Source organism: Rissa tridactyla, chromosome Z (assembly GCF_028500815.1).
Source record: "Rissa tridactyla isolate bRisTri1 chromosome Z, bRisTri1.patW.cur.20221130, whole genome shotgun sequence".
Taxonomy (NCBI): domain Eukaryota; kingdom Metazoa; phylum Chordata; class Aves; order Charadriiformes; family Laridae; genus Rissa; species Rissa tridactyla.
Window position 1 is genome coordinate 37,098,043 of NC_071497.1, and position 22,563 is coordinate 37,120,605.

At 43.0% G+C, this 22,563-nt stretch overlaps 1 protein-coding gene and 1 long non-coding RNA gene across 7 annotated transcripts; one reads left to right on the plus strand and one right to left on the minus strand.

The window, feature by feature from the left end:
• Nucleotides 1–1,499: 1,499 nt before the first annotated feature.
• On the minus strand, nucleotides 1,500–2,279 carry LOC128902477 (uncharacterized). The gene is made up of 2 exons (XR_008463803.1): nucleotides 2,160–2,279; nucleotides 1,500–1,595 (listed from the first exon to the last, which is right to left on the minus strand). It is a non-coding gene; the product is annotated as an uncharacterized LOC128902477 (long non-coding RNA).
• NFIL3 (nuclear factor, interleukin 3 regulated) lies at nucleotides 2,221–17,512 on the plus strand. 6 transcript variants are annotated; one of them, XM_054185591.1, is made up of 4 exons: nucleotides 2,724–2,955; nucleotides 3,563–3,781; nucleotides 3,916–4,041; nucleotides 13,493–17,512. In XM_054185591.1, the coding sequence occupies exon 4, from the start codon at nucleotides 13,685–13,687 to the stop codon at nucleotides 15,059–15,061; it is 1,377 nt and encodes a 458-aa protein (XP_054041566.1). In that variant the 5' UTR covers nucleotides 2,724–2,955; nucleotides 3,563–3,781; nucleotides 3,916–4,041; nucleotides 13,493–13,684; the 3' UTR covers nucleotides 15,062–17,512. The 6 variants fall into 6 exon arrangements, with proteins under 6 accessions (XP_054041567.1, XP_054041566.1, XP_054041568.1 ...); XM_054185593.1 differs by lacking the exon at nucleotides 3,563–3,781 and adding an exon at nucleotides 6,441–6,570; XM_054185592.1 differs by lacking the exons at nucleotides 2,724–2,955; nucleotides 3,563–3,781 and adding an exon at nucleotides 2,221–2,364.
• The last annotated feature ends 5,051 nt before the right edge of the window (nucleotides 17,513–22,563 follow it).

Genomic DNA, 22,563 nt, shown 5'->3' on the forward strand with positions numbered 1-22,563 from the left:
ACCGATGAATCTAAAGGAGCTGAAGTTAATAATGTGCCATCTAAAAGCAAGTATAAATCCTACCATGCTAGAGTCAGCTGAGAATTTCGCTAAAGATCTTCATGACCTACTTCATCCCTCTGGTAGGAAAATCAGCAGAGGTGGATAATCATAGAAAGATTCTCTTTTTAGAGTTTTCCCAAAAGCCTTAGACTCCCTTTGTGCAGAATGCTGGCTATGGCTTTCATCCATGCTATTTTTTTTCTGTACCTCAGGAGAGAAGGAAAAGTGATGAATATGTTCCTTCTGCCACATCAGCATTCAGCCCTCTATCTCACCTTATCCTTGGATTTGCCAAGTGCCCACAGTAAGGTTTGGAGCGTAAGAACAGGTTTTGATGTAGAAAGTTTTGACTCTCCTGACATCCACAGAGTAGAAGTGATGTGAAATATAGAAATTATCTTTGTTATGAAACTGGGAGAAAGATCAGGTCTGGTTTTATGGCTGATTATAATTATTGACAAACATATAATAACCAAATAGGTGACCAAACTCCATCTGAAATATTATTTCCAGGACTGTTCACCCACTTAGGAAGGATATTATTGCCTTGGAGTCTTCTTTCTATATTTCAAGAATCTAAGTTATGAAGGCAGATTTGAGTTACTGCATTTATTTTTTCTAGATATGAGATTTAAAGTTGTTGAAAGCATATGCCCAAGGCATATACAATCCTGGACATATATTTTCTGTGGTGAAAACAGCATGTACCTTTCCATTTAGAAAATTGCCTGAAGTTTTGGGATTTACTTCAGTTTTTGACAGTCCTGGGGACTCTTGGTGCATTGTATTAGCACAATATGCATAGTATCAGGCATAATGTGTGCGGCACAAGTTTCCTCACATAGGTTCTCCAGTGTTCCTAAGACCTTAAGTAGACCACCAATATTTATGAGCAAGTAGGTCTTCAAGCTTATTGCAAGAGCTCACGTCCAAAGTCCCCAGTAGCATGCCAACTGTCTTTGCATATATGTGCATCCACTGGCAAGCAGAAGCACGGCAAAAAAACAGATGGAGGCAGCAATTGATCTCTTGAACTGGGGCTGCTTTTGAGTCACCTTTCCAGTCATTTTGGGCCCCATAGTCTGTTGCCATTAACAAGGCTCCATATCTAGATATTAAAACACGGAAGGAAGAGAAAATTGATGCCAGTAAAGGTTGTTAGGGTTGCATAACAAATAATCTGAGAAGATACATACAAATGAATTCAAGGCACTTGGATTTATTGTGGAGGGATGGTATGGGTAAGGGTGATAAAAGATTGAGGGCTGAGATAAACCAAAAAGTATTCAGTGAATTCTTCTGGTGTCTAAATTTGCTTTCTGTTAGGTTTGCTTTGCTCCAGAGGGCTACCTCTGCTGACATATAAATATGGGATGACAGAGTAATATAACAGGGCTATGTTAGTGAGGACTGCGCTATTCTGGTAAGTGTGTTTAACAGGAAGAAATCAGGAATCATTCATGTTCTGGAACTAGGATTTAATAAAGAATTTTTTTTTGTTGTCTCCATAAATTTGACTCGTGAAGGAAATAAGAGAGGGAGTGACAAACCACCTGCAAAGAAAAAAAAATGAAGATACATATTGCACACTTGATCAAACACCTGTGCATTCAAACACATTCTGAGAGAACTGGATTTCTTGCTGGCCATGTGTCATTTTCTAAAGGGGAGGTTAAACAAGGGTCAAGACAGCACAAGGCTCTGTTATTGAATCTCCGCCCTTTGTAGTGCCCTGCAAAAAGAAGTCGGGCCCGCAGGTGTGGGAGAGGTGGGGGACTGCAGGCAGGCACCGCCCGGCGTCGGGGGAGGGTGGCCCCGAGAGGACCAGGGGCAGGGCGGGCGACTTTCTCCAAAACGCGACCTTGCTTTTGAGCAGCCTTTCCGCGCTGCCGCCTCGGGGCTGAGGGCAGAGATGAAGCCGGCGGAAGAAATAGTCAAAATCCTTCACCCTTGACGGCCGGTGAAGGTGAGCAGCGGCCGGCGCAAGCCTTGCAGCCCGCGGTACGAGCTGCCAACCGACGTACTAGCGGGGAGCACGCCCAGCGCGGAGCCGGGCCGCCGCCAGCGGGCTCCTTCCCCTCTTTTACGTTTCCCCTCCCTATAACGATTATTATTACTGTTTTCCGCGCGTCAAAAGACGAAGCGCGATGCGCCGGCGGATCAACCGTACGCGTGGCTCAGGCGGCAAGTACGTGCCCCCGGACCGCGGCTCCCGGCTCTGCTGCAATCTCTCCGAGACCACACCGCTCCCGCCGGGGCTGAGGGAGCGATTTTTACGCGCCATACAGAGACGACCTGATGACGCCACGCACCAGGGCGGCGGTAAGGCTGCCAGAGCCCACCCCGGCCCCCCCGCTCCCTCTTGCCCCGGCAGCGCCAGCCCCCGCGGTGAGTGGGGTGCGGGCCGCGGACGCTGCGCCCCTGCGGAGGCTGCGCAGGGCGAGCGCCCCCCTGCGCGCTGCCGCGGGGCGCCGCCGCCGTTACGTAAGTGACGACGCCCCCCGCGCTGCTCAACCCCCCGCCCCGCGCCGCCCCCCACCCCGCCGGCGGTTATGCAATCGCCAGCACACAGACCTACTGTACCACACACCGCCCCGCGCCCCGCCCCGCCCCGCCCCCGGCCGCTGCCATTGGCCATCCTCCGGCAGCGCCCGGCGCCGATTGGGGCGGCGCGGCCGCCCGTCACGGCGCGGCGCGGCTGGCATGCGGGCTATGAGCCCCGCGCCGCGCAGCCCTGACCTACTAACACACATCCCTCCGCGCCGCCGCCGCACGCTTCCCGCCCGGCCGCTCCGCTGCTGCTTGCACAGCACAGCGCAGCACCGCGCCTCCTCATCTCACCACCGCCCGCCTCGCCTTATCCGCGGCCCGGCGCGGGGCGGGGGATGCTCGGCGCCCCGCGGTGCGCTGCAGGTAGGAAGGCGCGCGTCCGCGGGTATGAAGTTGGGGTGTCCGGCCGCCGCGCCGCACTTCGGCTGGGGGCGGCGGTTGCGTAAGGCTAGCCCAGCCGGCTCCCGCGGGCGGGGAGGGGTCCGCCGAGCCGGGCGGCTCTTCGTGCTGGTGGGCGGCTCAGCGGAGGGGTGGCGGCGCGGGAGGCAGCCCGGAAGATGATGCCCGCCGAGCGCTTTCCCTCGCGGGGGATACTCGTTAACGCTGCGCCCTGCAACTGCCCACCCCCCCAACCCCCCCCCCCCCTCGCTTCTCCCCAGGGCGAGCCCGGGGCAGCGCCGCCGGAGCCGCTCTCCCGCGTTGCATAATGTGCTGGGGGGTAGCGGGCTGCCGCGGCGGCCGCCGTGCGGGGTGGAGGGCCGGGTCCCGAGCGCCAAACCGCACCGCGGCCCCCAAGGCACCGGGAGCCGCCTGACTGCCGGAGCCTGCCGGCGAGATCCCCCCCTTCCCCGGCCGGCGCTGGGGTATGTTGCCCGCGGGCTAGCAGGATTAATGGCAGCGGCCCGTCCCTGCGCCGTGCGGGGCTGCGCCTGCCCCAGCCCTTTCCGTCACTTTTGTCGCTGTTTTTCAGGCGCTGCGGGACCGATCGCATAATAGTTCCTGGAAATGTTGCATTATGTAACCACAGAATTCGCTGGCAGCCGGGCTGGGAAGAGGGAGCTAATTATGCGATTTTATAATCTCGCTTCAAAGAAACTAGGACAATCTCGCCCTGAAAAAAAGCCCCAAACCCCCTGTAGCTGTGACAGATTTTGTTAAAGTGCTTTTAATAGGGGAAGTAGACAACTGGGTAAGTGGGGAGGCAAGGCGCGCTCGCCGTCTGCGTGTCGGGTGCCTTAAAACGAGATTTGTGTCGGTCTATATTTAGCCCCATCGCATTTTAGCAATTGTGGCTTCATGTGCTATTTCTGGTCTTTTCTCCAGAGCTGTGCGTGTAAGACGTTCGAGGCCATTTGCTCGGATTTTTAACTCCACGCCTTCAGAGACGGTTTTGATAAGGCTGTATTTTTAGGAAGGCATTTCGCCCAGACGCTGAGCCATCTCTCTCCGGTACGGGCTTTCACTTGTCGTTTCTTTTTTTTTTTAAAAAAAAAGGGGGGTGGGGTGGGTGGCGGACAACGACGTTTAATTTAAGGGAGGAAGGCGTTTAGGAGATGTCAGCCGCGCCGGAGGAGCGAGGTAGAGCCGTCCCGCCCGTGCCCTGACGACCGCGGCGGGCGGAAGGCCAGGTGCCGCCGGGCCCCCGGGGCGGGCAGCGGAGCCGGGCCCTCGGGGCAGCCGCCAGCACCGCAAGTAGGTCAGTGTGACAGTCCCGATGGGGAGCGGAGCCGGTACGCAGAGCCCGATCGCGCGCCCACCTTCCCCCCCGACTCGGGCTTGCCGGGGGTCGCCGTCTCCCCAGCGGCCGCTGGGAGCCGTTGGTGGCCGTTGGGGCGCGGCGGCCGCGCGGCGGCGGGCGAGCGAGGGCTGGGGGCGCTGGCGCTCCCCCTCAGCCCTTTGTTCTGGGCTGGGGCGGCGGCGGCGGCGGGCGGTTATGTGGGGGGGGGAGCGGCGGGTTGATAGCGCGGCGGGGCCGTGCCGAGGGGGGGAGCGGGCCGGGCCGCCATGCGCCGCCGGTCACGTAGTGGGCCGCCGAGCCGGGCAGCCTTTGTGGTGGGCCCCGCGGAGCGTCCCTATTCCCCCCGCCCCGCGCCTTGTCCCACCGTGGCCTGCAGGCAGGGAGTGCCAGACAAAGGGGCGCAGGTAGGCATGAGGTTGACTCGCACACCCCCACGAGTATTTTCGTCGTTTTCCTTACGTAACGAACTGCAGCAGCAACAACAACAAAAAAAAATGGCCATTGCCCAATTCTGTTATTTTGCCAAGTCACTTCGGCGTTGCAGTGTCAAAAGCTATGGCTGGATGTCCTGTACTCTGGGGTCAGCTTGTGATCTGTGCTTGATGGGAGCATGGCTTGAAACTTGCTGGTGATAGCTTGGGTTTCAAGGTGAGGTGATCTTTGTGTGCGACTAAAACGATCTTCTAAGTAGATGAAACCAACATTTTGTGACCAAAACCTCCAGACTCTAAATTGAGTACCACGACCGCTGTCTTACCTGCCATAGGTAGTAGCAGCAAAGTATTTTAAAATAATGTGGTATTCTTGATAACATGCATGAAGTTTTCTGCCACTTGATTGTTGGGGTCAAGTACAGCTTTGATTGTGAAGCTGTCTTGAAGTTACTGTTGTGTTAAAAACAACAAACAACCCTCTTTCCCCCCCCCCTTGTCCTTGTAACTTGAATGATTGCACTCAATTTCATTGTGTTCACTCCTGTGTATGTAACCTACTTTGAGTCATCTTTGCACTCCTCAATAATTAATTCAATCCAGAGCCTTGTTAAAAGTATTGCTATATGCATCACTCTTACGGTCCTCATTCAATCAAAATGTAGACTTTGATGGAAAACTTGAATGAACAAGGATTCGGGTTTTGGTCCAAAGACCTGATTTTAAACCAACAAGTTCAAGGATTACTGAATAAAGATCCATAATATCATTGGCACTAACAATTATTGTTATCAAAGTTCTCATGTTACAGATGTCTTTGACTGTTGAAGTTCTAACACTCTTCAGAATGATCTGCCTCTACTTTCCATTTTTATTTACTTTATATTTTTCACTCATTGTAGTCTCCAAAGGACTCTTAACTAGCTTTTAAAATATCCAGCTTCCTGGATTTGACTTCAAAGACTCAAGTTTCTGTTGTGGTGTTTGGGTTGTGTTTTTTGGTGGTTTTTTTGTTTGTTTTTTTTTTTTAAGGAACTGATCTAAAAGGTGTCAAAAAGCTTAGAGTCCTCCTATGAGCAATATGAACTTATATGACCTCCTCACAGCTTATCTCATCCTAAGAAGGAACAGTATTTGCCCATGCTTTGGCCAAAATTTGTAGAACATACAGACATTGTTTTTATTGCAATAAAGTCCAAATGGAGTCTGTGAAAGATACCGGTAACATGCTGCTTTTTTCAATCTTGTATCTTCAAATAAAACTCATAAATAAAATAAACCTTTAGCTCATTTTAAATTGACTTATTTTAACAAATAGTTATGCAAACTATACTTATGCAATCATTTTTTCCAGACAGCAATCTCACTGCTGTTATAACATCACTATGATGCAATAATAGGAACAATAAAATCCTCTGTTTGAGTCTTATTACACACTGTTAAGCAATGTATCTGACTCATCAGCTTAATTGACTCTTCTAGGTGACCTTGCCATGATCATTACAGCCAGTTATGAGATATAAATGTGCTTAGGATATGTAATAGAAAAAAAATGCAAATAGATGGCCAATTCCTGCTGCTGGTTCTAAAAGAAAATGACAGTTGATTTCTGTGTTTTACAGTATTTTACAGTGTTTGAAAATAACAAAACGTGTTTGTTTGTTTTTTTTAAAAAAAAGGTATGTGTAACTGTCTAATACTGATGCTAAACATGACTGTCAAAAATAAGATTGTGTAAGCAAGGGCATACTTGGACTTGGCTCAAAATGTGATAGAAGCAACGTTCTTAAAAACTGGTTGTATTAAAAGGTAAATCTGAAATGAATTATTATTAAGACCTCCTTAGATATCCTGGTTTTTTCCTAATTCACATGTTGCCTTGATCCATGTCCAAATTAGCATACTATAAGACTGAATCTCGTGACAGATATTACACAAATCTATTTTTGATCAGAAAGAGTGACATATTAAAGATAGGGTTGTTTTTCCCCCCTTTCTTGAGTTGCTCTATCTAAGCCTAATTTTTGTGGAGTATTTGAATAATTAAACAGTTTTTGCCACAGAGGTGGCTGCACAGCAGTTAGCAGTATAGGTGTCAGTGCTATGACACCTCCTATTTCAAGTGGAACACAACCTGGTAAAGAAAATGGTGCTCTGCATAGGCAGGGGTTTTCCTGCCTGGACCATCTCACAGAATCTGAGCTCTAAAAATTGCTGTTTCTCTGTTGTGTTTGCAGTGAATGGTAGATACCAAGGTTTTACAGGCAGTGTTTGTTTTACATATTTGTACTTCAGTTGTTATATAACAAGATGCATGTTTAGAGCATCAGCTGGGATTAATTGACATAATTCTACTGCCTTTAAATAGTGCTATGTAAATTTAGGTCATCTGAAGGTCTGGTCCCTGATTGGCATTTTAAGAACACAGTTCAATAATAGAAAGCCATTTGTTGTCAGAATAATTAACATTTGATTTTGGGTTTGTTTTTTTTTTTTTATGGTTCGTAACTAGGGGAAGGCTGAGACTGTATTTCCAGAACATTGTTACTCTTAAGTTAGAGCTTTTTGCAGTCTAGTTTTTTCCTGCTGTCACATAGTTATTGAAATGAGAAGCATACTGTCATAGTACTGTAACTTCAGTAACCATTGTTTCTAATGGGGTTTTATTAAAAATATGTGAAAGTGATGTGATATTTAAAATGGCATGATTTATGTACACATGCTATATATATAAAAAGTGTATATATATATATAATTAAATGTTTACGCAAGTTATATACACATTTCCTTTGTTTCTCAGTTTTAAAGTTTTTCCTGGCACTTTGAGTAATGTTAGATTTTATTCCCTCTGCTCCTCCCACCTCCCCCTTAAATCAGAGCAGTAAACGGCTTGTGTTGGAAAAATTGAACAGCTCTAATAGAACCATACTGTCTTCCTAAGGAAATGGAAGAAAATATAGGTCAAATTTAACCTGTTAACCTTGACCTTTTTGGGCAAAAGCTAGCTTTAACATATGTTTCATGCTCTCCAAATAATAATTTTATTTGCATAATTTGTGTAATTTACCTTTGGGAAACAGGCTGTACTTTAATGAGTTAATTTGTAGTTATTAAGATAAACAGTAACTTAAGTAATTTTCCTAACAATGAAAGCCTTTTATAAAAATTATATATGACATCAACTTTCTGGGTACAGCTTGGAGGTGGATAATATGAAAGTCCAATAGTGTTCCAAGTTCCATGACGATCTCATTAGTTTTTTTTATATTTGATTGGAAAGTGTCATAATAAATGATTTTTGATGTTCCCAATGGACTATATTGTGTAGACATCTTCCATTTTTTTGTTTCAATAAGATGATCAACATTTTAGCAAAAATGGGTCATCTTGTACAAAGCTATCATCATCAGTGTTCCACTGACCTAATTACATGTTGATCCTTCACTTAAGATGCCCGTGAAGTTGTAAGAAAAGGGAACTGTGTACAGAAGCAATAGTTCTGTATTGCTCCATGCTGTTGTAATGGAGTCACGGTCTGAGTGCAACTATATAATGGCACTGAGTTCAACTATATAATGGCAGTAATTGGTGGTAACATTTGTAGTGTAAATGCTTTTCCCCTTTGTGACTGTGGATAACCTGTCCATCATACCATAAAATGCAGTCACCTAGTTTTTTCGAGAAAGTTTGAACTTTATTCACTCCACATTGCCTAGACCCTCTTGCCTGCAAATCTACCCTAGGGATAGATAATATCACTCTTCCAGTGGAGCCAACACTAAAGCTTTTCTTCAACAGGAACATAATTTTACTAATGGTGCTAGATAAAAGGCAAGAAAAAGTAGGTTGAAGGATTTCAGTGGAGTTTGGAATGGGGCCTCATCCTCTGTTGGAGAGGACTTGTGAGTCATGATAGACCTGAGAGGTGCACAATTTCATGGCATAATTTTTGTCTGTGAAGAGCAGTAGGGGTGGAGTGGCTCCAAAGTATTTCATCACTGTTAAGGCACGCTGTGTATTCACCACCTAGGCTTAAACTCAGAGTCCTGTCCGAGATAGATTGATATTTTTTTCTACACCTCATATAAGTCTCGAGACAGATAGCAAGCGTTTTTAAAACACCCTGAAGACAAAGTGAAAACTATATTCTTCAGTTTTTTGAAGTTTGGAATGCAAACTGGTTATTTTTGTATCTATGAGCAGGTTCTACAATAGCACTTCTGGTATGTAGACAGGTTTTCAAAATAGATAACCTGTGACGGAATGCTAGCAATAATATAATTAATGATACCTATACGAAGTGTGGACAACAACAGCTAAAAACATGCACAGACACATATCAATATGAGCTTTTATTGTTTTTCTGCAGTTTGCCATATAGTGGTTATGGTGATAGAGGCATGGTTCTTTTTAGAACAAAAAGTTGTACTTAGCCGTTATTTTTTTCCATTTTTGAAGGACTGAGAGAGAAATTTTTTGAATGCATGGTGATACAAAAGCAAATTGTGTTTGAGCATCCAACTGCTAGAAATTGGATTTAATTTAGTTTCATAGAATCACTATCAAAATCTTAGAGCAATAGAATTAAACAATCAGTTATCTCATTCTAGAATATGTTTGAAAAATTACGCATGGAGATAGCATGAATTATTTTGCTAAATATAAATAATACACAGTTAGTCTGTGGGGAAACATAGTACATGGGGAGGCCCACATGCATATTCTACAGTAGAAATTACTTATGTAATTAAATTACACAGAAGAGAGAGAGGAAAGATTGTGGCCCTGTCCTTCAACTTTTTGAAACATTTCCATTATTACAGTGTGAATACACAAATCCCCAGGATCTTTATGTACTATTTTGATGAAATCAGATTACTTAAGTATTTTTTGAAGTCTATGGATAAATTAACTTTTCATGATTTCTGCATACATAATTTCTTGCTTCTGTAGCATGAGTTCTGCACAACAGTCTCAGTAATGCTTGGATCTGGGATTGTATCCTGCTTTTATTGAAGCCAATGGCAAAATTGCTGTGGGAGCAAGACTGGGTATGTAATTAAGTCAATAGGGTCGACTGTTATTACATTGTTGAATTGGTACTCAATGCCATTAACATCAAACAACCCCCCAAAAAAATCTTTAACAATGACTAATGTAAGGCAGTATTAAATGTTGGGTTTATAACACTTTATGAGGGAGTGATAAAACAATTGAAAAATTAATCATAAGGGAAAACATTGGAATTTGAAATATAGTCAGAGGAATCATTACAGTTTATTAATTTATGTGTAAATACTGATGTTTTCCAGTGGAATTATAAAATGCAAGTGAAGTGAAATGGCGGGTTTCACTGAAGGCATTTTGTCATTATCATCAGATGGAATTTAATTTGTTTACAGACTCAGCATTGGGCTGATCCGCATGGAAAAGTATTAACAAACAAGGGCTTTGACTCCTGTTTGTAAAGCAGAAATTCCAGCTACCATGACAAAAGTGCTCAAGGAAGATGTGGGAAGAGCTAAAGATTTATTGTTGTTTTGTTAGTTCACTAGAGTAATGGCATTAGAACTAACTACATAAATAGCAAACCAGTAGGACTATGTCAATGGGTTACATGTCTGTCTTGACAGCTTTACTGGTGGACCCAGAGTGCAAAGTTGAATACTGCATGCAAAAACATGGTTGGTTTTGGTGCACACTTAATTTTGCTGTAGACTTGCATGCTACTTACGTTCTGTCTGTGTCAGGAATGATGCGTACAGCAGGAAGACTGGCCAAAACAAGAGTTATCAGTGCTATAGTAAGCAGATTGTACACTGGGGTGGCTCAAACTGCAGAATACCTGTGGAACAAAGGACTTGAATTTCACAGGTTGTTGTGTTGTTGCAGCTCAGTGCCTGTGTTGGGCAGGAGATTACGTTTTGACGTGTGATTGAGGTTTTGCTGATACGTAGATAGATGGTCATACTGATGAACTATGCCAGTAGCCCACCTTCATTTAGAAAAAGGAAACAAACCACAAACTAACAATGTTTTGCTAATTATCATTATTAGTATTTTTCCTAGATTACAACACCTAGATTTGGTGTTGGAAAAACACCAAGGCAGGATCACTTTGAGCTGGAGACCATACAGATAGACACAAAGTCATAGTTCTTATCCTGAAACAGTCTTGTTCTGGACTAAACACGCTGCTTCTGTATTGTGTGGAAATGAAAGATTGGAATATAAGAGGTATAGTTTCATTCTTCTAAAATATGCACAAATCCTATGTTTACGAGTACTTCCTTGCTGTTGCTACTGTTTCAAGTAAGTGTAGGTGTTCCAGGGTATATGGCAGATAAATATATAGAAAATAAAGATGTATGCATGTTAGTATCCCTTTTCTAAAAGAATAAATATCTTTATTTGTTTTTTAGTGTCGCTCTCTAGTACTGTTAAATTCAGTAAGACACCTGTATTAGTAAGGCCCCGAAATTTCATAAAAGTTGTTTTGAACCCTTTGACCAGTGAGATTTGGATGAGAGGCGTACTGAGACAAATGATGATTTCATAGGTATTCAGTACATGCTGTACTGCTTCCTGCTGTGTGCCATAGGAGGTGCACACATTTCCTCAGAAACACATAAGTCGTTAATGATACAAGTGAATACAGTGATTGTAGTATATCAAGACAATTACGTATCAATAGCTGTGCATTCCCAATGCTACAGAATAATGAAATAAAACTCCAGTATTACTCTTTTAAGGTAAAGTCATGTTACAGAGTGGCCTTGTCTTTTTTTTTATTTTTAAATTATGTGTGTTCAACAATGATTATTTTTTTAAAAGCAATGGGTTGCATTAGCTTTAAAATGATATGCATATTAATTAAACCATTGATTGCATCTATCAGTGAAACGGGCAGAATGGCTATAGAGCTTCTTCACAAATCAAATTGTACTGAATGTTTGGACAAACTGATATTACTTAGTTCTGGGGCTTATTTTTGTTTTTAAATTTGATCCAGCTCCTATTTAACTTGACAGGAAACTCCCTTTGACTTCAATTTGAATTTTGGATCAGGATCTAACTGTGTAATTGCTTGTATATTGGAGGTATATTTCTCCTCTATAAACATAGCAATTCATAGAGCTGCTTTTGTACTACAGTGTTAGATGCTGTCTTTGGTGTGGCTGGCTTCTAACTCTATTTTCCATTAAGGCTGTATTATCGAAGACAAATAGTTACATGTCAGTAATTAACCATGTATTTTAGGAATTTCTACTTAGCTGTTCTATTAAATGTGTTAATTTTTCATGACAGAAGGGTTGGCATGGTTTGATGGAACAGAAACCAGCTTGAAACCTGAGTCTTTATGACCCTGCTTAATTGTTGTTACATCACTCACTCCTCTGCCTTCTGGAAAAGGCAAGAGAAACTGGCAGAATACAATTCATTAATTCTTTTATAACTTTCTCAACTGATAATGTTAAAATTAGTTTCATTAGTTATTGTAAAAACGTTCCCAATAAATAGTGACGTTAATCTGAAGTGGCTGATTTTTTGTTTGTTTGTTTTACATGCAAGAATCATTGCTGACTGATAGTCAGTTCTATAAAAGCACTTGGCATACTAACATTTATTTTACCAGGAACATGACTGACTGTGGAAAATGAGTTATTTAGAAGCTGTATCTCAGATCAAGACCAACTGATCTTATGAGAATATTTTTGCATTAATAGGGACTAAATAAAACAAAGTCCAATTTAAATGCTAAGTTCAATTTTCATGATTAAAAAGTCTGAAGTTAAAGGTTAAGCTAGTTTTCATTAGTTAATGGTGAGACTTTTAGATCTAAACTTCCACTTTAATGCAAACACTGTTTTCTAAAGGTGCACATGCCTCAATGGTATTAAACTTTGATCTAATAAAACTATTTTTCAAATGCAAATTATTAATTAAATGTTATTTCTCTAATGTATTTTTCAATACCAATTTAAAAGTTTTCTTTGTAAGAAAAAAAATTAAATAATACATTTTTTTTTCTTCTCAATAGTTTTTAATAGTTAGGTATTTGCCCAAATTATATGTGTGCATTTACTAGTTTGAATAGATATGATTGGTCAAAAAGGCATTTTAAAATTCCAAGTGTGTGTATATAAGCATTTGTATATAGATATATATCTCTATCTATTTTTTCTATAGGATGCAAAAATAATAATTAAATCTTTAATAGCTTTAATGGATAGTGGTGTTATTTCGGACAACAGAAAGCATTCCAGCTTTCCTAAATCAGCTTATGTTATTTTTAATCCATGCAGGACCCAAATATGTAGCGTTTCTAAATCACACACCACAGCTGTTTTTAGAAGAGATGCTTTAATGTGGAAGAACAAGATACTTTCCAGTGCTGCTCATCAACATGCCTGGTGTCCTGCAGTGTTAAATGTGTTGGAGGTTTAGGTTGGCTAGTGATATCATGGAAAATTCTGTGACAACATTACTGTAGGATCAAATATTTTTTTAATTGATTTTTCCTTGGATCGTACTGTATTTGTTTTGGAAGCAAATCTGCTACCTAGGTATCATAAAGGTTAGAATCTCAGTTGTTTCAGTGTTGAGCTATTGTCATACTAAAGCAGGTGTAATGAACCAAATTCTGGTCTAAGCTTTTTATCAAAAGCTACTTTTGCATGTCCTGAACAAGCAATTCCTAAATAGTAATCAAATTCTCTATTTATTCCAGATTTTTAAGAAGATTCCCATTCCCTCTGCCAAGAAAATTCATTCTAGACACTTCTGTCTGAGAATATGAAAGAAAAGGAAGAATGTGTGTGGATTTAAAATTACTGTATTTATCAAGTTGTTGTGGAGTGAAAAGTACAGGGGAAATAGCTTGCTCTGTTGCTTCTTGTAGATCTACTACAAATTGTTTCTGATGCAGCTGAGAAAAATGCAGACCCTTAAAAAGGAACACGGACCTATTGACACAAGTAGCAATGTCGACAAAATTATGGTACTTAAGTCTACTTTATCAGAAGTGTCTGAAGAATTATCTACAAATGAAGATATACTACTTACTGAAGCAAGTAGTGGAAAAAGCAAATCTTCAGCTTGCCGGAGAAAGCGAGAATTCATTCCAGATGAAAAGAAAGATGCTATGTATTGGGAGAAAAGGCGGAAAAATAATGAAGCTGCCAAAAGATCTCGTGAAAAACGACGACTGAATGACCTTGTCTTAGAGAACAAACTAATTGCACTGGGAGAGGAGAACGCCACTTTGAAGGCGGAGCTGCTCTCGTTGAAGCTAAAATTTGGTTTAATTAGTTCTGCAGCCTATGCCCAAGAGATACAGAAACTCAGTAGCTCAACAACTGTGTATTTCCAAGACTATCAGAGTTCCAAATCAAATATTAACTCATTTGTAGATGAACATGAACCATCTATAGTTGGTAGCAGTTGTATTTCTGTCATTAAACATTCTCCTCAAAGCTCAATGTCCGATGTGTCTGAAATATCGTCTGTAGAGCATACTCAACCAAGTCGTATACAAAGCAACTGCAGAAGTCCTGAAAACAAGTTCCAGATTATAAAACAGGAGCCCGTGGAATTAGAGAGAGAGCAAAGAGATGACAGAGCTTCATATAAAGCATCCATATATCCAAACTACATGGGAGCTACCTTTAACATGTACTCACATTCTCCTCCTCTCTTGCAAGTTAATAGGTCATCCAGTAATTCCCCCAGAACATCAGAAACTGATGATGGTGTAGTTGGAAAGTCATCTGATGGAGAAGATGAGCAGCAGGTTCCTAAGGGTCCAATCCATTCCCCAGTTGAGCATAAAAATGTTCATGCAACAGTTAAAGTTCCAGAAGTGAATTCTTCGGCTTTGCCTCACAAGCTTCGAATTAAAGCCAAAGCGATGCAAGTTAAAGTGGAAGCGATGGATAATGACTATGATGCAACACAGAAATTGTCATCACCCATTGACATGTCCTCAAAAAGACATTTTGAGCTTGAAAAACACAATGCGCAAAACTTGGTGCATTCTTCTCACACTCCTTTCTCGGTTCAAGTGACTAATATCCAAGACTGGTCACTTAAACCAGAACTTTGGCATCAGAAAGAACTCAATGTAAAAATTCAGAGTGGTTGCAAAACTGGAGTTGTTGAAATAAAAGACAATATCTACAATGTCTCTGAGTCAGAGAACCTGTATTTGAAGCAGGGCATAGCAAACTTATCTGCAGAGGTTGCTTCACTTAAAAGACTTATAACTACACAACAAATCTCTGCATCAGACTCTGGTTAAGTTACTACTGAATAAAGGCTTGTTGTTTTAAAGGATGTCATTTGCAGTAGATCAATATGTTTTGTATTATGCTGAATTTTCACTGGACTTGTGATGTCATTTCACTGTAATGTTCACATAATGTCTGATTGGTGTCCTTTTGTGCACAAATTACTATGAAGAATAGGTTGTGTTATGATCACTATGCCTTGTGTATAGTCAAGTAGCCTGTACAAAGGCTGTATATAGTGAACTTTATTTTCTTTTTGTTCTACTACAAAGCGTGCAAGTTACCAGTTACAATAAAATATTGGTGACAAACACAGAACATCTACTCCAGTTCAGTTGATTTTATGAACTTGTAAATAAGTTGTTAATTAAAAACTGGCTTTTTCTTACACTGTGTTCAACTTCACTTACGTGTTTGGTTTTTACAGCCTAACAACCAAATTACAATTTACAATGTGTAATCCTTCTGGCCACCTTTTTCCTTAATATGTTTTTTTAGAAGAGAATAGAAATAAAGTGAATATTTATAAATGAAACAGTACCAATTTATAGCCTTAGCCTTCTGTAACTTATTTATTAGTAGAAGTTAACCAAAAACCATGCAAATTTTAACCCTACTGGGTTCTAATATCAACAACCTTTTTTTCTCCTATCTCAGATGAGACAGTAATGAGTTTCCTGAATGGTTTATTGTGGTGAACCATGTTTTCAATATTATAACTTGGTGTTTTAGATTAAATTAGTTAAGTTGGATTTATGCATCTGCAAAGTTTTCAGAGCCTTGCAGTGACAGAATTGGACACAACCATCTTTGTCAAGGGGTGGCTTGTGTGTTCAAGGGGTGCAAGCTTGGAAAGAAGTATGCACAAAGGCTGCACAGAAGGGTCTGTCCCTCTTGCGTACCATGGTTCTTTCCACAGCAGGCTGTTGGCCACCTGCAGGTGAAGGATAAGGCTACTGGATCTGTAAACTCTGAGTTCAGCTAGGCAAATATCTACAGAAGGGGCAGGCAGTGGTAGTAGCGGAGTTAGATGAGACCATCTGCTAAGTTCATTCCCAGTGTGGGACATAATGCAGCTGTAAGTACAAAGCAAGACTTACCACCTATTTGGCCTTGATTTCAATGGCTTAGTTAACTGAACTGGAACACCCTGGCTCACTACAGGGTATTTTGCAAGAACTTCTTACATCTAAAATAGAGACTATGTGAAGAACTGAGCAACCAAGATAGTACTAGCCCCTCGTGATTTCTGCAGATGATAAGTTCTTCACTTGATGACTGGGCAGGGCTGCAGTGCTCTGTGTCTTTGAGAAGAGCCGTTGAACCATGGAGACTAGAACTGCATCACATATCCTTGGTTTGGCTTACCAAAGTCTTTCATTTTAAAATTAAAAATAATTTATAAATAGAGCATAGACTTGGCAGAGGTTCTTTTCATGATACTTCCCCCTTCTTTTAACATCCTAATAAATCGGACTAACAAGCTTTTTCTGAAAAGCCTTTTTATTAATCACCATACTGTATAATAAATGGAACCTTTCCATAGGCTTAAAATACTAATTAAGAAAACAATATGTAGGTATTGTTTTTTAAATTCATACTTGACTTGAGTGAGAGGAAGTTTGTCAATTTTTTGGGGATATGAAGAGGAGTCTGAGTCACTCCTGACAGCTCTGAAGCTTGGTCCAGCAGTCAAGGCAATGGCAAAACTCCCCGACGTCAGCAAGGCCAGGATTTGATTCTGTACCTTTTCAGGAGCTGATGATTCACAGCCATGTACTGGGAGGACCTTGGCACAGAAATCACTGGTACTTTCTGAGCTTTTTTGAGCCTTCTAACTGCTGTGCTGTATTTGTGGCATTCAGAGTTAATAAACTGTTATTCTTTTTTCATGCCTTAATAATACAATAGACCCCATAGTTGGGCTCTGTATGTATTTGGTAATTACTATAGATGACATTTCAATGTTACTGAAAATAAGCTCAGGATTATTGCATGAAATGTAAAAATTTGCATTGAATGATGGGGATATGAGACACGAGGCAGTGATTGCTACTGTCTCTGCTTGCTAAGTATCTTCTGTAAGCAACAATAAAATTCTTTAAATATTTTGCATATTATTTATCACATGTAATGTGTTCAAGGAGAGGACTTAAAACTCTCAGTGTTGCCATCTGTGTAAGCCTAGATCTATTGGGTTTTTTTCCATTTCTTGTTACAGTTGTTTGTCATAATGGAAGAATGTTGTCCTCTTTCTAGCTCATATATTTTGTGTATCTGTTTTGTGCAATTAATACTTAACAGTAATGATGTAGTTAATTTGTTGAAGGATGTCATTGCAAGAAAGTTATAGCATGGAGCTTAGGAGCACAATCAGATGTTATTTATACTTCCTTTATACCTTAGTGTTATGCTTCATTTGAAGAAAGAAATAAATAATTTGTCTTTTGTTCAAAACCAGATCTAATTACAACATGACTTTCTGTTATGTTCATTGTCCTACTCCAATACAGAGGTTTTAGCTGCAGTTGATGACAAGTCTTCCTGTGCTGACGTTATGATTTCTGCAGCTAATATTTGGAATATCTTCCACAGGCGTTGTGAAGTTACAAAACGCAGGAGTGTGGGCCATACATACAAAGCCCTGTTGTTCTTGGCTTACAGTTTCAAACTGGCCAGACAAAACCTCAACTGCTCAACTGCAGTAAAGGTGGTGTAGATGGCCTCCTTACACAGAGACCCTCACCCTCCTCACCTGTCTTTAGCACACTTTCCTTCAGCACATGGTACCGGGAAAGACAGAGAGTCACACTGACGGTGGCAGGGAGGGAGAGAGCTCAGTGGGACTCTGCTCCTCTGCTCCAGCTTTCAGCTGGTACATCATTACATATGAGTATGATCGGAGGAGCTGGAAATGGGGTAGCTGTGCCCTTCCAGCCTGCCTTCCCTGTGCTGTAGAAAACAGAACGAGTCTTCATGGAAATAACATCCTTGTCTGGTCTATTGGTCTCTCCACTGGAGATCAGAAGGTTGGTTTGAGCACAAAATGGGCTTTACTTAAGAGGATATAAACTGGTATCACAACCTTGAAGTTATAAAAACGCTTGTAAGGTCAGCGATTAACTGACAAAACAATGTAAAACATGCTGAAAGTGGAATCTTTCTCATGCAAAGGAACATAGTTGACTAGAAAGTAACAAAAATAACTAGTGTTTCAAATGAGAATGTTAAGGAAAACCACATACAGAAACTGGGAACTCCAGAGACTTATCAATATAAATTGTCATTTTTCATGGGAACACAGGAATTACCATGCTACATCAGTTTGGCTAGTTCTGAACCTTGCCTGTGATAATCGTTAGTATGAAGAGCTTCATGGAATGTTTTAAGAAAAGTCCATGGCAAATAAGTGTTGATTGGCGAAGTAAGTTTTTTCCTAGTGACATCAACTGGGGGCTAATCAACACTGTGAAGTGTGAGTCCTCTGTTAAATCTGCCTAACTTAATTATGTATAAACACAGTCATATATCCTCATATTCTATCAACGCCTCTATTTTGGTAGGTACAAAGATTGAATGTCAATATGCCCATACATATACCAAGCCCATACATTACAACTTTCTGGATCCCTCAACTTCAGTAAAACTTATATATTGCATGGGATATATTTAAATTTTATTAATATTCTGTACAGCCAAATATCCCCTTGTTCATGAATAGGAGACAGGTAACTGGCAATTCCTGGTTAACCTTTTTTATGATTTTGGGTGTTTTCATTAAGGCCCTTATGTCCATCTAAGCAGTTAATGAGACTAAAAAAGACCATTTATGTTCTGTAGAACTTAACAGAAAAGTAAAATCGCACCACAAACACATTTCTGAAATTTTATTAAAATACCAACTTTCAAAAGTCTTTTCCACTTGCTAATACATAAATACGCTGTTGAACATAAGCAGTGTGCAATGAATTTAGCAGAAAACTCACAGAGAATCCAATTAATATGGCCTTTATTAACAATATATTTTTTTAAAAATACTTTTACAGTTTATTGCACAATACAAACTTGGTAACTACAAGAATACAAAAAACCAATTTTTGGTATTTATTGCATAAGAATGAGTAGCACATACTGTTCTATTACAGTGCCAAATTAAAAATAGTAGGATAAATCATAAAGCTTTTTAACCCAGTGCTAGATTCTACTTTCCTTAATGAAGCAGACTTCTTAGGTGTGGAATAAGGCACCTACTCAAGATGTGTAACATTACCAAGACATAATCTTTAGAGTTCATTCATGGCATGGACTCCTACTGATTTTTCTGTCTCAAAGGCTAACTCAAGCCTTGTGAGACAACAGTGGTATATAAGTAATTTTATTCATATCACTGGGTTACAGGGAACTTGCTCACATATGAAAGAGAAGGCAGCCAGATATTCAACTATTATTTGTTCAATAATAGCTCTAAAAGGACACAGTGAATTATGAGCAAAAGCTCAGAGTAGAGGCGTAGTGTCTATTTGCTTGAAAGAGATAGCATCAGAAGACATTTGTGTTTAGGACTCCAAAAAACAGCAGGAATGCATCTATGCTTTTTATGATTTGACCAGCTGTTACCTGCGTACCAATCCCAATGGCCACGATCAGAGTTACGGTAGCTCATCCTCCTTAAAAACTATGGAGGTCCATAGGATTATGAACAGAAGTGCTCAGGAGGACCAAATGCCCTACAACTGTGCCGTGTTTTTATGTGGGTTTTAATCTCCTGCATGCAAGCCCTTCCTGCTTGTCCTGCATCTGAGAGAGATCTGATCTGAGAAAGCCTGCATCAGTCCAAAGGCTCTGGGGAAGCTAAACAGCCATCTAATACTACTGATCCTCAGATAACATGGCCAATTTTTCCTCCACCATCCCTTCTTCCCCCTACAAATGGATGCACAACTTAAAATGTCAGGCAGTTGTTACACTTTTCCATGTTACTCAGATTCTTGTGTGTGCAAACTCCTCAATTGGCATTAAGTTAATAACTTACTTACATATGTAAAAAGATCAGTCTGCCCTGCTATCTGTATGCATCAGAGTCAGCATCCATTGTGTCTTTGTTTCTGAGGTATGATACTAAACATATTTCTTTCCAGCAATCTGGACCTCTAAACATTCTCTTTATTTTTGTATATAAATATATTGCTGACATATTGCATGGATTTCCACAGGATTTGTGTTATGCAGCACTGAAGGCCAGGATATTAATGGTCTGTATAACAATCAGAAAATATCAAAGCCTGATACTGTATTATATAAAATAGTTGAAAAAAATGGTAAAATGCAGTGAGAGCCATTGTAGCAGAACACAGTGTTCCTTTCTCTGGGCCTTGTTCCCTCGGCACCAAGTCATGACTCCGCATAGGATGGAGGATTTGGGCACCGCCGTGGCGAGGCTGCACCGGGCAGTGCAGGCTGGTAGGAGAGCAGAGCCCCAGGACGTGGGGGCAGAGGGTGTGGGGAGGAGGAGGACAGGCCTGGGTGATGGCGATGGGGCACAGGCTGGCCCTGGAAAGCCCCCAGCTGGAAACATCTGCCCCGGGACCAGCTGCAGAGATGCAGGCCTGGAGCTGGGCAGCACTTGCCTCTGGGGAAATGGTGAAGTAGTACCTGGCACACAACAAGGGACCTGTCAGCGTTAACATCCCACCTCTCCCACAAAAAAGCAGAAAAGGGCAAGGATAGCAATGCTACCTGCACTGTCAGGTCTTCCCAGTCCTGGTCTGCCTGTCTCTGCAGGCATCCTCCATGGTCACCGACGTGGTGCTGGCCTCTTCTTGTCTGGAGAGCCCTCAGAGCTGTCAGTCCTCCTCTTTTGGGGTCGCTGTGGTCCCCCAGGGAAGCGTTCAGTGCCCCGGCTGGAAGTGGAGGGCCCAGGCACAGCCTCCCCTGGCTCCTCCTGGGGCTCTTCTTGCTCCACGGGAATGGCAACAGGAGCAGAGGGGTGGCTGCTGGGACCCCCACTTGTGGCAGCAGACGAGGTGCCAGGGAGCTCATCCGTGATGGGTCTTGCAGGGCTGCCAGCGTTGGCTGGGCCAGGCTGGGAGACCCTCCTCAGGAGGCAGCGGGGCCAGAGGCACTCGTGGGGCTGCCCTCCTGTTCCCTGGCAACATGGGCGTTCCGCCGGCCCAGCAGCTGGTGGGCCTCCCTGCTGCACCGTTGCACAGCAGCGTGGATAAGCTGTTGCACGAATGTCATTTGTGGTTTAGCAGGGAGAACTCCAGCATATGGAGCGGCAGTTCTTCATCCATCCCATGGTTGGTCAGGATGGCCATGATGGTGTCCTCCACCCTAGCTGCCTCCACCCGGTTGTTACCAAAGAGCTGCCTCAGCCTCAGTTGGATCCAGGGCAGCAGGGTCTCAAGGAGCGTTGGGTGGTACCGGAACAGGATCGACCATTCCTCAGGCAGAAGGTCACCCACAGAACACCTGGGCGACTCTTCCACTGCCCACCGTTGGTCTGCTCCAGGCTGATGGGGGCTGTGGGCAGCTGGGTGCCTGGGAGCTCGTCCCACCTGGCGGACGACAACTGACAGTGTCACGGAGGGTGTGAGGACATTCTCCTCAAAGTCATCATCCGCCTGCACAGAGTGCAAGATGGAAAGGATCCTCCTCTTGCAGAGGGGGCACTCAGGCTTGCTCTCAGCCCACCGCAGGATGCATGGATAACAGAACTGGTGGAGGCATGGCATCACAAAGCTGGCCTCCTCCCAGCTGTCCAGGCACATGGCACAGCGGTCCTCCAGCTCTGTGGCCATGGTCTCCTAGTGCTGTGGTGGGCTGGAGGGAGGTGGGGATGTTGAGCTGCAGCAGCCGGTGTCACACTAGAAAAGGAAGAGAGGCCACAGTCATTGGCTGGCCCTGGGGAGGGGTGGAAGAAATGCCCAGGTCCCCCGAGAAAGAAACCCTTCCATCTCCCCAGGGTGAGGTTTTCCCTCCCAGCTCACCTCTGCTGCTGTGAGTGCACCTCCTGGGTGCCCCGGCTGCCTGAAACTGTCAGGGTGGGGGAAAGTCCTCTGAGGGCTCTGGGCTCAGGCACGGAGAACTGCAAGGAGCAGCTCCCCAAGCACACCACCGGCACCAAAGGTCTCTCTCAACACGCCAACCTTGCAAACTGCTCAGCTGGCGTGCAGGCAGAAGCCGGCTGGGTGAGATGGCACCCAGATGTAAGCAGCGAGGGATGCGCAGTCACAATCAGTCGCTCAGGCATGTCACAGTCTGTCACTTGGAGATGTCTCAATTCATCCCTTGGTCACAGCAGAACCCATCACTCGGCGACTCGGTGGCATCGGAACCATAGCTCAGGGACATCACAATGGGCCATCTGCACCCATGGCGCTCGTCCCAGCGGTGCTGCACCCCCAGCACACGTGTCTGGGGTTACTGCAGCACCACCGCCCACTCCATCCCCCCATCTCTTGTCTTGTGCTCGTCATCAGTGTTTCACACCAGTCACCAGGGCCTCAGCTGT